General features: G+C 43.3%; 1 protein-coding gene across 1 annotated transcript in view; it reads left to right on the forward strand.

Annotated features, from left to right (window-relative positions):
* cyfip1 (cytoplasmic FMR1 interacting protein 1) overlaps positions 1–13,188 on the forward strand; it is a 30,425-nt gene that overhangs the window by 2,291 nt on the left and 14,946 nt on the right. The window contains exons 2-8 of the mRNA XM_023800816.2: positions 9,377–9,497; positions 9,739–9,828; positions 10,590–10,769; positions 10,942–11,123; positions 12,446–12,542; positions 12,636–12,764; positions 12,960–13,064. Of these exons, the coding sequence (XP_023656584.2) occupies positions 9,381–9,497; positions 9,739–9,828; positions 10,590–10,769; positions 10,942–11,123; positions 12,446–12,542; positions 12,636–12,764; positions 12,960–13,064 (900 nt within the window). The 5' untranslated portion in view covers positions 9,377–9,380. The remainder of the gene's footprint in view (positions 1–9,376; positions 9,498–9,738; positions 9,829–10,589; positions 10,770–10,941; positions 11,124–12,445; positions 12,543–12,635; positions 12,765–12,959; positions 13,065–13,188) is intronic.

Below are 13,188 nucleotides of genomic sequence, written 5' to 3' on the forward strand. Positions count from 1 at the left end.
TTGACATTATCTGTACTACTATGTTTTTTTGAATTTTATCAACAGCACTGCAGGGTGGATCTGGCTACCTAATCTTGGCATTTAAAACAAATATGTCATCCAGATAGGTTTGCTGCTGCTGCAGTATGCCTGCAATGTCAGGCCAGTAAGATGGAAATTAACATGTTTTGAGTTGTGAAATTACTTTTAAACGTTTATTTGATTTTGACCTCCATTCCAATTGTTCGATTTGACCTCGATTCAAATTGTTGTTGCGTATTTGTTCATTAGATTTGTTAGAAAAGTAATTTTCCTCTTTGTTCTAATCAAAGTGTTCTGTCTCCAAGAGGATTATTGGGCACATGCTTGTCTGGGGATTAAATGTCTCTCAAGACAAGACTTTAAAATTCTGTAAGTATTTAGCAACAAATAAGACAACATGTAATACTGTGCATCTGTCTGGCGTTGGGCTCATTTTGGCGAGACAAAGTACATTGCGAGTATAGAGCTGTTAAAGTGCGAGTATAGAGCTGTTAAAGTGCGAGTATAGAGCTGTTAAAGAACCAACTTGGACACAAATGCTGCTTGGTTCTTGATTAACTTTCTGATGAGTGAGCGGTAAAAACAGCAGGATAGTTTTATTCTGATATTTAATACCTTGTATTTCTGTATTAATCTGGTATTGTAAGGTCATTTCAGTTTTGTTCATGTAAGCAGTGCAGATATACTTGCTTTTTTTCCTAATCCAGTTATGTTTATAGTTTGTGTACTTATATGGGTAACCATGGTGACTGACTGTTTATCAGTCCACGCTTAGGGATCTGTCTTGAGTTTACGGTAGGTTTGGCACCTCTGCACCAGCTGACACCTCTGCACCAGCTGACACCTCTGCGATTGCATCTGTGGTCACGTGATTTCCCATGTCTTGCATAGATTTCCCTGCACATTTGCAGGCCAGGTTGGAGATGGGGGGTGCAGTTGAGATCGAGACTGTGCTATCAGCACTTTTCAGAGGATGCATGTCAGAAGTGTCTGTGTTTCTGTTTTGTAGTTGTATTCCAAGGGATGTTGCTCTGCTGATGAAGTTCGAGATACTGGCTTTGTGAGGTGGGAAAGGGTGCTTTTGGGAAATGAGGGGGGATCTGATGCCTTCAGCTATGACTGGAGGTCGTACTTGTACTTCAGCAACTTTGGGAAGTCTTCTCTGGCCTCAATGTTCCTTCCTTTTTGGCTCCCACTGACTGGGGGGATTGAAATGGTGTTTTGGTGCCGTCTCCCAGTTGTCACTTTGCAATGGGACATGCCCTTGGCCTGGTTCTGTCCCCATTCTGACACCCAGCCATTTGCCTATATACTCCTTTCTTTCTTTGTGCCTCCCCCATCAGTGTAGATGCATGCTTTTGGAGTGCACTGAATCAGGAAGCAAGGAAATGTTTTTTATGCTTTGGTTCTGCTTTCCTAGAAGCAAGACTCCTGAAATAACACTCTAGTCTTTGCATTGTGGTATTGTTAATAATAATAAAAATTGATACTTTATTGATCCCCATGGGGAAAATAGTTTTTACGCCTCTTGCACAGTAAGTTGTCTTCGAAGGGCAGCCACCTGTCGGGGCGCAGGGAGCAGCCACCTGTCGGGGCGCAGGGAGCAGCCACCTGTCGGGGCGCAGGGAGCAGCCACCTGTCGGGGCGCAGGGAGCAGCCACCTGTCGGGGCGCAGGGAGCAGCCACCTGTCGGGGCGCAGGGAGCAGCCACCTGTCGGGGCGCAGGGAGCAGCCACCTGTCGGGGCGCAGGGAGCTTCCTCAAGGACCCGCAGACATGCTGAGTCTGGGTTCGAACCAGCGACCTTCTGATTACAGGCGCACAGGCTTAGCCCACAGAGCCACACGCTGCCCCGTTAGGCGTCTGATATATGAATGTTCAAGTTGTATCTTGATTTCTGTCCTGAGAAAAGCTGGTGGGAAGGTGATCACCGCTGAAATAAGTCATTTTAATGCAGTTATCCTTTAAGTATTACATATGTCATTGTGCTGGCTTGTTAAAACATTCCACATAGATTAATGTATAGTCTTCCTTCCAGAGGGTGTGTGTGTGTATTCCCCAGAGTTACTGGTGATGTTGTTCTGTCTGTGCTGGTAGCCAGTGGGCACTTTCTGCTGGTTCTAAAGTGGCAGACATACAGTGACCTGATGTGTCTTTTGCAGGCTTTGTGCACATTCAGAGTAGCAGTAGACTGTGTGGGTTCAGGCCATTGCTGTGAAATCACTTTAACGGCCCTACTTCACACGTTTTTTGCTACTTCTGCTACAGTCTTGGCACAATTTAAATTTGTGTGCTGGTGTAGTGTGCATATTGATCATGCTTAAATATCAATGAATTGTTTTAATTTAGGGTATTGTACAATTTTAAAACGATCACAATGCTTGTGCAATGTGGAAATCTTGACAAATGCTGAAAACTGATATGTTTTTCCCTGAAATTACTGATCCCAATAACAGATACCAATAACCAGCTCTCCAAAGATCTCCGCAAGTCCGTAGTGAAACTGGTGTTGGTGACATTACTTTTTAAGATCTAGTGAATGTGTGTAGCAGCTAGGGGTGGGGGAAATACCTGATTTTGCTACAAATCGTGATTCTTCAAGGTTCTGATTTTTATATCGCCGCTAGAGTTAAAAATATGAATTTAAACGTAGATTAATTTATTTTAGTTACATTTGTTACTTCTAATACTAACCAGTATTGGGCTGATACTGGCAAAAAATGCTGGATTGGATATTGGGGTGGCATTGGGGTGGGGTGTCTAGCCTGAAAAATCACGGATATTCTTGTAGCGACATACTGTCAACAGAGGTGAGGGTCACATGATGGCTAGTTATTCAGCAATGCATGTGCATCGAAGCGGTTATGTCAGCTCTGTGGAAATACAGTAACACTGGGTGCTGAAGGAAGCAAAAAGCAGAACTGCAGCCTGCAGTGTATGTAAAGCCAGTGCTGTTTTTGAATTTTTTTTTTAAGTTTTGAACACAGTAAAATTTATACAAGCTAGATGTTGTCAGACTTATTCTTTCTGTAGTTTGGTCTATTTCTACTTAAGTTTTATATGCTCCACTTTATTTTATATATTATAGAGCTGGACAATGTGTGATATTAATACCAACATTGCATGTTATGTACATGCAGTTCTTAAATCGCTAGTCAGCTAGATTGAGATTAGGCTTTTTCATGCCCTCATACCATACGGACATTACAGCACCGGCGGTAGGGCTACAATGATTCATCGAGTAAATCTAATAACTCGATTACAAAAAATCTTCGATGCAAATTCTTTGCTTCATTTAATCCACAGGACTATGTAGTGCTCAGCGACCAGCGTGTTTCACAGTGAGGATTATTACGGTCGCATAGTGCGCTTACGCCGCATTGTGTGTAGCAGAGCGGTGAAGAATCATGCAGGCGACACTCTCACGGGGACCATGGCGGAGAAATTTCCAGCAAACTTCCGGGTCATGGGTCGGTGAATAGTTCCAAACATTGACATTCACAGCATAGGATCACCTTCATTTCCATTGCTTACCAAGCACTTAAAGCGATATGTTGATAAAATAATTAACATTTACATAACATAACAAAACATTTAATACGTTAGCATACTGTCATTAATATACTAAATATTATGTTGTTAAATGTGCTCAGCATTCCCATTTCATGGGTGATTTTGTCAACTGTAATTGACACAGGGTAACTTAATATGTAAAGTTGTTCTGGTAATCAGCGGCTTTATTACATTTAGCTGCACTGTTACCATGTTAATACACCTGATTAAAATATCAGTTTACAGTTCTCCTCGGGTCACATGGTTCAGTGTGAATTTACTACCCAATTTATATTAAATAGCTGCTTATTTTATGGTGATTTATTTGACAAAAAAAGATACCGTATTCTGGTAAAGTGTCTGTATTTTTATGTGCACTTTGTAAACAGTGCTGGAACAGAAAGTACTTTTTTCACATTATTTCATCTCCCTCGTGTTGAATTACTCGGAACAAAACTTCTGTTTGTCAATATTGACCTATATTTCTTTACTTGTGTTACCCTTACCCCCACAATTCGTCCTTAAAATGCAGGGTGTGAGTGGGACATTACATTTCGTGGTAGTTTTTTACAGTGTTTGCCCAGTTTTAGCTTGTTTTGTGGATAAAGAATGACACTGGGTTTTGATCACTGGACACTTTTGAGAGGCGGCGTCTTTCTGTACAGGTAAACAAACCGGAAGACATGTTTTGCTGACAGCCTTTATGAAACATTATACAATGTTATTTGTACGTTTTTTACATTGGTTCAAAATTGGTTAAATTTAACATTTCTATTAATTATTCAAATTATTTTTTTTCCCTAAAAAAAACTAAGGAATTAAGTTCGAGCTTCTTACATACGAAAATACCAGCCTGCTGGAGGGCCAGTGCTTGAGAAATAAAAAGTTACATTTGTTTAGAAACTGTTCTTAGTGTTCACTCCGTATCTTTGTGTATCCTTGTAATAACATGCTTGCAGTGGGATCACATGCAACAAATACTATTTTCTGATTGGCTGGTAGGTGGCTATTAACTCTGTCTAACTTGATCGGGACAGTTATGAACTCGGTGGAAAACTCCACTCCGTATGCCTGCACCTCATCCATTAATTCTATATAACGGGACACCTTGGTGGGCGTTATCTCTTGTGTGAACTGGTTGGAATGTGTGTCTCTTACAGTCAATGCGTGAGACTTGAGAGCCCAGATTTTACTTGTACGACCCACAACATGTTCGTAATTCATAAATAAATCTGGCCAGCAGATCAGTCTTTCTTTCATTTTCCACCGAATGAAAAATGACGTCACATTATTCTGGTGCACTGGCATGTTTCACCCCCGGCAACAGCTGGAGACGCAGGGAAAAGGTTTTTAATCTTAAGAAATTAATACCATCTACTCTCGTGTTTTTTCTGTACTTCTGCATAACTTTGTTTGTGGTCAAGCAATCTGCAAATTAATCACTGTTGGGATTTCCACAGTAGTGCCTCTGAGGATCTGCAATTGGACTGAGTTTGATGATCTCTCTCACACAGTGTGGGAGCATATTTGCAAGTTGCATTGGTGCACTTAGTTAGACAATTTAGTCGCACTGTCTCCAAAAATAGTCTCAAAATGCGGCTATATGGTCGCAGTCTGGAACCCTTTTGATTTCTTAGGTATTTTTCGCACCGCACATGCTTGTGAAACGTTACGTTAGACAGCCAATCACCAGCGACTGTAGATCTATATACAAGTATGCTGCATGCTTATTAGCTCACAGACGCTGAGATTTACTGTTTCGCTATCGGAATTTGGCACTGAAAGAAAATTAGTTTTTTCAATCCTCGATATGATTGGAGTTGATTCAGTTGGTACCACAATAGTACCAAAGTTTTGTACCCAGCCCTAGTTTTTTCTTTACTTAGTTTATCGTTACTTTCTTAGTTTGTAGTTTTTTTGAATGTATATTTCTATAACCAGTCTAAAGAAAGCGTTTTTGCAAGTCCCACCCCAAAGTACCAAAAAAGTACCCCAGTTACTTTGGTACATTGGGTACTGCAGCTTTTGGTACTGGTAATCGACTGGATGTCACTGGAAAAGGGAAAGTACTATATCTATAGTAAGAGAATCTGTATCAGAATCGGATCGGAACTGAAAAAAATGTGGATCAGCCCATCCCTAGTTGTTACTGAATAAAACAATGAAGCATACTTATGTAAACCATGTTGACCGTGGATTTATTCCTGTAGAGTAGCAGCATAGCTTTCATTTGAACAACAATGACCATTATATTCTCCTATTCTTAATATACTCCAAACTGTGCCGCGACAACACTAAATGCACATAGTTTGTCATGACGTTTTAAATGTATGAATACAAATATCTGGCAGATACTAAATTTTTAATATCGGTGTGGGGATCAGACCAGAAGAAAAGTATTGTGTCACCTTGACTTCTAATATTTGGTCAGTTGCCCATAGCCTGATTTTAAAGGACTGATATGTACGAGTCTGGGACGGTACGATCATGAATGAGCACTGTCAATTTAAATTTGGGTAGACTTTGGATTTTATAAAGCAAACGGGCACCTAGACATGAGTGGAAACATCTGCTTGGATTCATGGTTCGGTGTAGTTTTGATACTGCAAGAAATCAGAATTTGTTTTGAAATTGTTTATTATTAAAACTGCAAACAATATAGGAACAGTTGTGAATCAAACATAAGACAATGCATTTGTTGATGTGTCTGAATAACAAAAGGTAAGAGACTCTTATTTGCACAATGTGGACATTCGGATGTCTCAAATGAGGTAGCATGTTGGATGTTTCTAGCAACAGTGTTAGAGCCAACAGACAGTCTTGGGTGTATCAACTTCGCTCCAGTGTTCACGTAATATATTTGGAAACCAAAATATTCCCAAACTACTGACTTAAGTAACGTGGAAGGGTGTTTGACCTCTCTAGCAGTAGCCATGACTAACTCACAGCCACAATTAGAATGTTTTCCATGTTGAACATCACCTTGTGAATTTCTGTTCCGCTCATGTCAGGAAATGTGTTCGTTAGTTTCGTTATACAGTATGTTCTGAAACCATGACGATGTAACTGAATGGCACACGATATCACAGCAAAACTATTAGAAAATCGTGCAACAAATATTGATTTGGAAGGTCTCACCCCTAGTAGCAACCACATGGTATAATCCCAACAGTGAAGTAGTGCCGACTTGGGACTGGTGTGAGGTTCTATATGGTAAATGAGCCAAATGAATGCCTATATACGGTAAACGTCTAATTGCCCAGTGCGATTATCTCCATTATTTCAGTTGCTGTGTCTTTTGCTCTGTTGCTGCTGTTTCCTAAAGTCTTAATATCAGAGGGCAAGATCGGCCCAAACTTGACACATTGGACTGATGCCATTGTCAGTAATGTTCCATTATTAGTAATCTGTTCACATGTACAAGCTTTGTTCTGTGGGTTTTGTCTTGAGCGGAGGGTCCACTGACTTTTGTAAATCTGGAATGTGTTATGGTGTTAGGCATCCTTGTTCGACTTTCAGGAAGGAGCCTGCTCAACCAGGCTCAAACGGCATGACATGCCAGTGAGTGGAGAGGAAATGGGAGGTCAGGCCAACTCTGGGCTGTCTCTGATAAAGTGGGTCTGGGATGTAGAGTCTTGACTGCCATCCCTTTTCAGGGGCATTTGGTGGGAGTGCCCAGTTTGCCAGTCTGCGCCTCACTGGACCAGAGCATAAACAGGATGCCGGTGACTTTGAGTGGACGGCAGTCCACTGCTTTTACAGATAAGGCCCTACAGTGATGTCACAGAATTAGTTTCCTCCTTGAGTGTCCATTTGGTTTGGGTACTTGGGTTTTTTTCTGATACCAGTGCTAAAACAGTACTTTTAAAATGGTGTCGGTTTATGTTGCGTTTAAATCCTAGACCTGCAAATAAGCATAACTTTTATTGAATACCTCTTCCCTGAACCCTAAGAACAGCTTCTGCACAAATTTATTTTTAAAACAATGTAAGATTCAATTTATCTCCTCAAGCACTGGTGCTCCGTGAGCTGGAAGTTGGTCTTATTCAGCTAAAACTTTGCTAATCTTAAGGGGGGAAACAGTTAAAAAATCTTAACATTAAAAAAATATATAAAACTTTATATCCATTTCTAATAATGTTCTGATAAAGATAACTACAAAAAATGTTTCGTTCTTGCTGGCAGGTGAAATATGCCTTTGTGTATATTTACATGCTGTATATTTACAAAGCGTCTACCTCATTATGTTGACATGTAAGGGTCCAGTGATTGAGACCCATTATCATTCTTTATTCAAGGTTTGCCCAATTTAGCTTGTTTTATAGATAAACTGCCACTAGATCATTTCCCGTTCACATTTTGTCGCTTGGGGACAAAGAATGGGGTAAAAAAAAGGTCAATATCACCAAACGTCTAATAGCTTTACTTTATTTTACTGAGCCTGAGTAATCCTCACTCTTGGTGATAACGGGGGGGGAGTCGTGTTTTTATATGAGCACTGTTTACAAACACAGCACTTGGAAAATACAGACACTTACTGGGTTGTCAATTGTCATGCATCTGGCATGACTCTTACACTCAAGCAAGAAGTCTTACAACAAATCTATATTATTCCATTATAAATTTTAAGATTAGCTACATCAAAAGCACTGGGGTAGCTTGCAAACCCTACAGACTATTTATACGGTAATGAAACTTGCATACATGTAAATGCGTGTGTAGACTTGTCTCGAATTGAAACTCTCATGCCTGACAAGCTGACCGGAGTTGGCAACCCTGACTTTACCGTGTTTGGATTGCAAGTGACTCTACTTTTTTAGACCTGACCATAAAACAAAACAATTTTTAAGTTGTTTTGCCATAAATTTGGTAGTAAATTGGGAAGTAGGCGTACGTGACATGTACTGGGAACAGCCTCTGCACTGAACCATATCACCTCAGGAGAGCTGTAAACGTGATGTTCAGGTCGCTAGCACCTTGAGGTATGTAGGGTTAATTAAATATATAAATATGAATAAATAGAAATGCTTAAGTTTGCATAATGTCCTCGTGTCGGAATCCTTTAGAGTGAAATACAGCCATACTTCCGACCGTTTAGCTTTAGCCATTTTAACCATGTGTAAGGTAGCTACTAGCTAACGATAGGCGTCTCCTCGCATCAGAGCAGGTGCAATGTCAGCTAGCGATGGTACGTGAGATGCAGTGATGCTTTGTTGCCAGAGCACCAGAGGGCAGTTTTTTTCCCCTTGTCAACAGCTCAGGCATTTAAGTGACACTGAAATGAAGCACTGAAATCTGTGTTGCATTATGGTCTGGTGCATGCTGATCGTATTGGAACCATTGCCATGTTGCCACTGGGTGTCTGTACCCATCCCTATGCTCTTGTTATTTAAGAGTCACTGAATGTCGATTGCAGAGCCTGATAAATGCCCTGGTGTGGAGGACTGACTGCACAGAGGAAGGAGCTGTATCTACATAAGAGTGTTTTTCCTGTTTCCTCTTCAGTCTCTGAAACCGTTTGGTAACCATGGCAGCACAATCATTTGACCCACGCTGAGCGGATGCTCTTTGGTGTTGCAGAGCTTACTCTTACCATTCCTTCTCTTGCTGAAGATTCTGAACTATTCCTTGGGTTGTATCTCCTGCTTCGACCTCCCCTCCTAGGTGTTTTTAAATCTGTAAAGAAATGGTGCTTGTGTCAGTGTTTCAGGTACCTTGTGAATCTGTGGATGGTAAGGGTTAGGTCTCTGGAAGCCCCTCTGTCTCGCACTGCCCTGTGTGAACTTGCTGCCCTGTATCTTCAGCACCATGGCGTCCGCGGTGACCTTGGAAGACGCCCTGTCCAACGTGGACCTGCTGGAAGAGCTGCCCCTGCCAGACCAGCAGCCATGCATCGAGCCGCTGCCATCCTCTCTCATGTACCAGGTACTCCCTCAGTAGGAAGCGGTGCTTCTTTCATGTAAGGGGTGCTTCACACCCACTGCTGTACACCTTCCTGTGTACTAACCACACAGATGGAAAACCACCCTCCACCCATGAGTTATACCCAGTGTATTTCAGAGTTCATGCTCTACAAAATGGCTAATGCTGCCCTGTATGGCTTCTAATCACGTTCGGCTGGAGTTCGTTCCGCCTCTGCATTCGCATGTTTTGCATTTCTCTGCAGCCCAACTTCAACACCAACTTCGAGGACCGCAACGCCTTCGTCACTGGCATCGCGAGATACATCGAGCAGGCCACTGTCCACTCCAGCATGGTAAAGACCTCCTCGCCTGTTCTGTCCACTCCAGCATAGTAAAGACCTCCTCGCCTGTTCTGTCCCACCTTTGTCTACTGCAGCAAGGAGCTGAAGCTTGCAAAGACTGATTGCCATGATTTACTTGATGCCGTTTGACCCAATCGGAAGCCCTGCACTCCAGAATTGAGCCTTGGATGCTAATAATAGAGTCGTTGTCTTCAATGGCGTTGTACAAACTGAGCTCTGGGGCACAGAGCCGTGGTGCGAGGCTTCTGCCAAAGGCCGACCTCCTGGTCTAGCCAGTGACAAGCCTCCGTTGTTGCTATTCATTGCCCTAAGACAGGGGAGCCCTGTGCCTCATTAAAGCAGGATTATTGCTGTGTAAAAGCCCATTGGGTCTGCATCAAATGGCACTTTATATGCAACAAGCATCGCTCCGGGCTCTGTGGAGTGCTGTGTGCTTCTCTGAGGGACTGCCTGCATCTCAGCACCCGTTCATAGCTGGGAGAGCAGCAGTGACCTTAGATCTGGGTGAAACCAGACCCAGGCTTTATTTGCTCCTTCGGACAGGAAAAAAAACTTGCACAAGCGCACAATGAGGAGGCTTGTATTGAAGTTGGGGTGTGAAATGTTTTCTCAAACTTTTTCATTCTGATATTGTAGTGTTGATGCGGGAGCTCTTTGTACTGTATAAGATTAGGACCCCTATGGTGTGCTTGTCGGCGTTCAGGGGCCGTGCCTGTCCAGTGGTCCTGAGGTGTGTCCTCGTTTTTGTTTAGAATGAGATGCTTGAGCAGGGCCAGGAGTATGCCATCATGCTGTACACCTGGCGGAGCTGCTCGCGGGCCATCCCCCAGGTGAAATGCAACGAGCAGCCCAACAGAGTGGAGATCTATGAGAAGACTGTGGAGGTCCTGGAGCCCGAAGTCACAAAACTCATGAACTTCATGTACTTCCAGGTAACTTCTGCCGAATGAGCTTATTATTGCACGTATGGACCAGCTGCTTTTCACTTACTGCCGTACTGGTTTATACAGCATATTTGATACTACAATATGCATGTAAATGATCTCTTGTGCTATCTGACAATCTCTCTCTCTCTCTCCCCCCCCCCCCCCCCCTTTTTCCTAGCGCACCGCCATTGACCGCTTCTGTGGTGAGGTGCGGAGGCTGTGCCACGCCGAGCGCCGAAAAGACTTTGTGTCCGAGGCGTACCTGCTCACACTGGGCAAGTTCATCAACATGTTTGCCGTGCTGGACGAGCTGAAGAACATGAAGTGTAGCGTGAAGAACGACCACTCGGCTTATAAGAGGTGGGCGACAGACCTGGCCACCCGAGCGGGCAGCTGTCCTACCCAGCTGTGATCCTGTGGTGTTTCACAGTCTTCTCAGCTCAGTCCTCCTTGTGTTACCCTGACAAGTAATATAACCCTTGAAGATAATACTGGTATGATTCTGGAGGTGCCAAGAAGGATTCAGTTCCACTGTCCATCTGAAACTGTCTTATTTCACTTCAGATTCTTATTAGTTTTTAAAATCTGATTATATTCCATTGATGACCTCCACTGCGCACTAAAACGCAGTTTTAGACAGGCCGCGGTCATATTAATTCTATGAATTGGAGGTTTCTTAGAGCATAGCTGAAACATTATTGTTTTTGTGCACATGGACACCAGGTGGCGCTATCAGAATGTTTCCCTCTTGTTAGTCAAATGCTTCTGGCTAAAGATGTATTTCCTCGTTCTCCTGAAAGTGGGTGATGAGTCATAAAAGGAATAAAATGAAAATCCTAGCTAAAAGTTTGACATTTATGAGTGGTTGTGTCTGAATAGATCCAACTTGAATCTCTCAGACCCTCTGGACAGGGTCCCGGAGGTAGATGTTAAGTGGGGGAGATGGAATTTTTGAGGGTTGGGTTGGAAGAAAGGCAGGGATGTGCTGGCTGTCAGATCAAGGGCGAGGCTGTTCTCCAGCAGCCTGTGAGCGAGGGGATCTTATCTTACATGTTGAGAGCTGAACAGACAGGGAATCAAAGCCTCATCACATCAACAAAGGTGTGTCTGTGTGTGTGTCTGTGTGTGTGTGTGTGCCTGTCTCTGTCTGTCTGTGTGTGCGTCTGTCTGTCTGTCTCTGTCTGTCTGTCTGTGTGCGTGCGTCTGTCTGTGTGCGTGTTTGTCTGTGTGTGCGTCTGTCTGTCTGTGTGTGCGTCTGTCTGTGTGCGTGTTTGTGTGTGCGTCTGTCTGTCTGTGTGCGTGTGTCTGTCTGTCTGCGTGCGTGCGTGTCTGTCTGTGTGTTTCTGTGTGTCTGTCTGTCTGTCTGTGTTTCTGTCTGTCTCATTGAGTCATTGATCAGACAGACAGATCGATGATTGGTTGATCAGGTCCTGGGAGGTAGGAAAAGCACTCCTGACTTTTTGGAATGTGTTTCTGCTAGCAGGAGGACTTCAGGTGACTTTTGATCAGTTGTTTTGAGCCCTGTGAGGTTGTGGGAGGTACCTCATCTGGTCAGGTCTCTGGTGAGGTTGTTGTCAGTGCCCTTAGCAAGGTCTTCGTCCTGCTCCCTCACTTCATGCAGTGTCCTTCAGGTTGTCATGATCATCTCACTCTTATTCTGTCATCCCAATGCTGTGCTCCAGGGCTGCTCAGTTCCTCAGGAAGATGTCTGAACCCCAGTCCATCCAGGAGTCCCAGAACCTGTCAATGTTCCTGGCCAACCACAACAAAATCACTCAGGTATGGTGCCGGCCCCTCATCCCTTCTAACACATAATTTATGACTCGTGTCCTTTTGTACTGGGTCCTGATCTGATGACCCTGGCTTTTCCAGTCTTTGCAGCAGCAGCTGGAGGTCATCAGTGGCTACGACGAACTCCTGGCAGACATCGTAAACCTGTGTGTGGACTATTATGAGAACAAGATGTATCTCACGCCCAACGAGAAGCACATGCTGCTCAAGGTAAGCCGAGCATCTCCCTCATTCGCTTTGTCTTTGGCTCCGTTAAGGTCCTTAAATTCGCTTTTGCATTAGTTTTTGTTTGGCATGAAAAAACGCAGCAGAATCCCTTGGACGTTTCTAGACATTTTCAGCTGCGTTTCACTCTGTCTGCCTTTTGAAGGTGAATCACAATCAGTCTTGTGGATGTTTGTCTAGGTGATGGGCTTTGGGCTGTACCTGATGGATGGAGCCAACAGCAACATCTACAAGCTGGATGCCAAGAAGAGGATCAACCTGGCAAAGATTGATAAGTTTTTCAAGGTGGGTCTGAGTAGTGTGTGAATTGAAGGTATAAATTTAACATCCAAAGTTGTTGGAAAAAGAAACGCTGTCACTTACTCATTAAAACGTGGTGCGTCAGGCAGCTCTACTTCGTTTTGTTTCC

This window comes from Paramormyrops kingsleyae, chromosome 1 (genome assembly GCF_048594095.1).
Source record: "Paramormyrops kingsleyae isolate MSU_618 chromosome 1, PKINGS_0.4, whole genome shotgun sequence".
In the NCBI taxonomy this organism is placed as follows: Eukaryota; Metazoa; Chordata; class Actinopteri; order Osteoglossiformes; family Mormyridae; genus Paramormyrops; species Paramormyrops kingsleyae.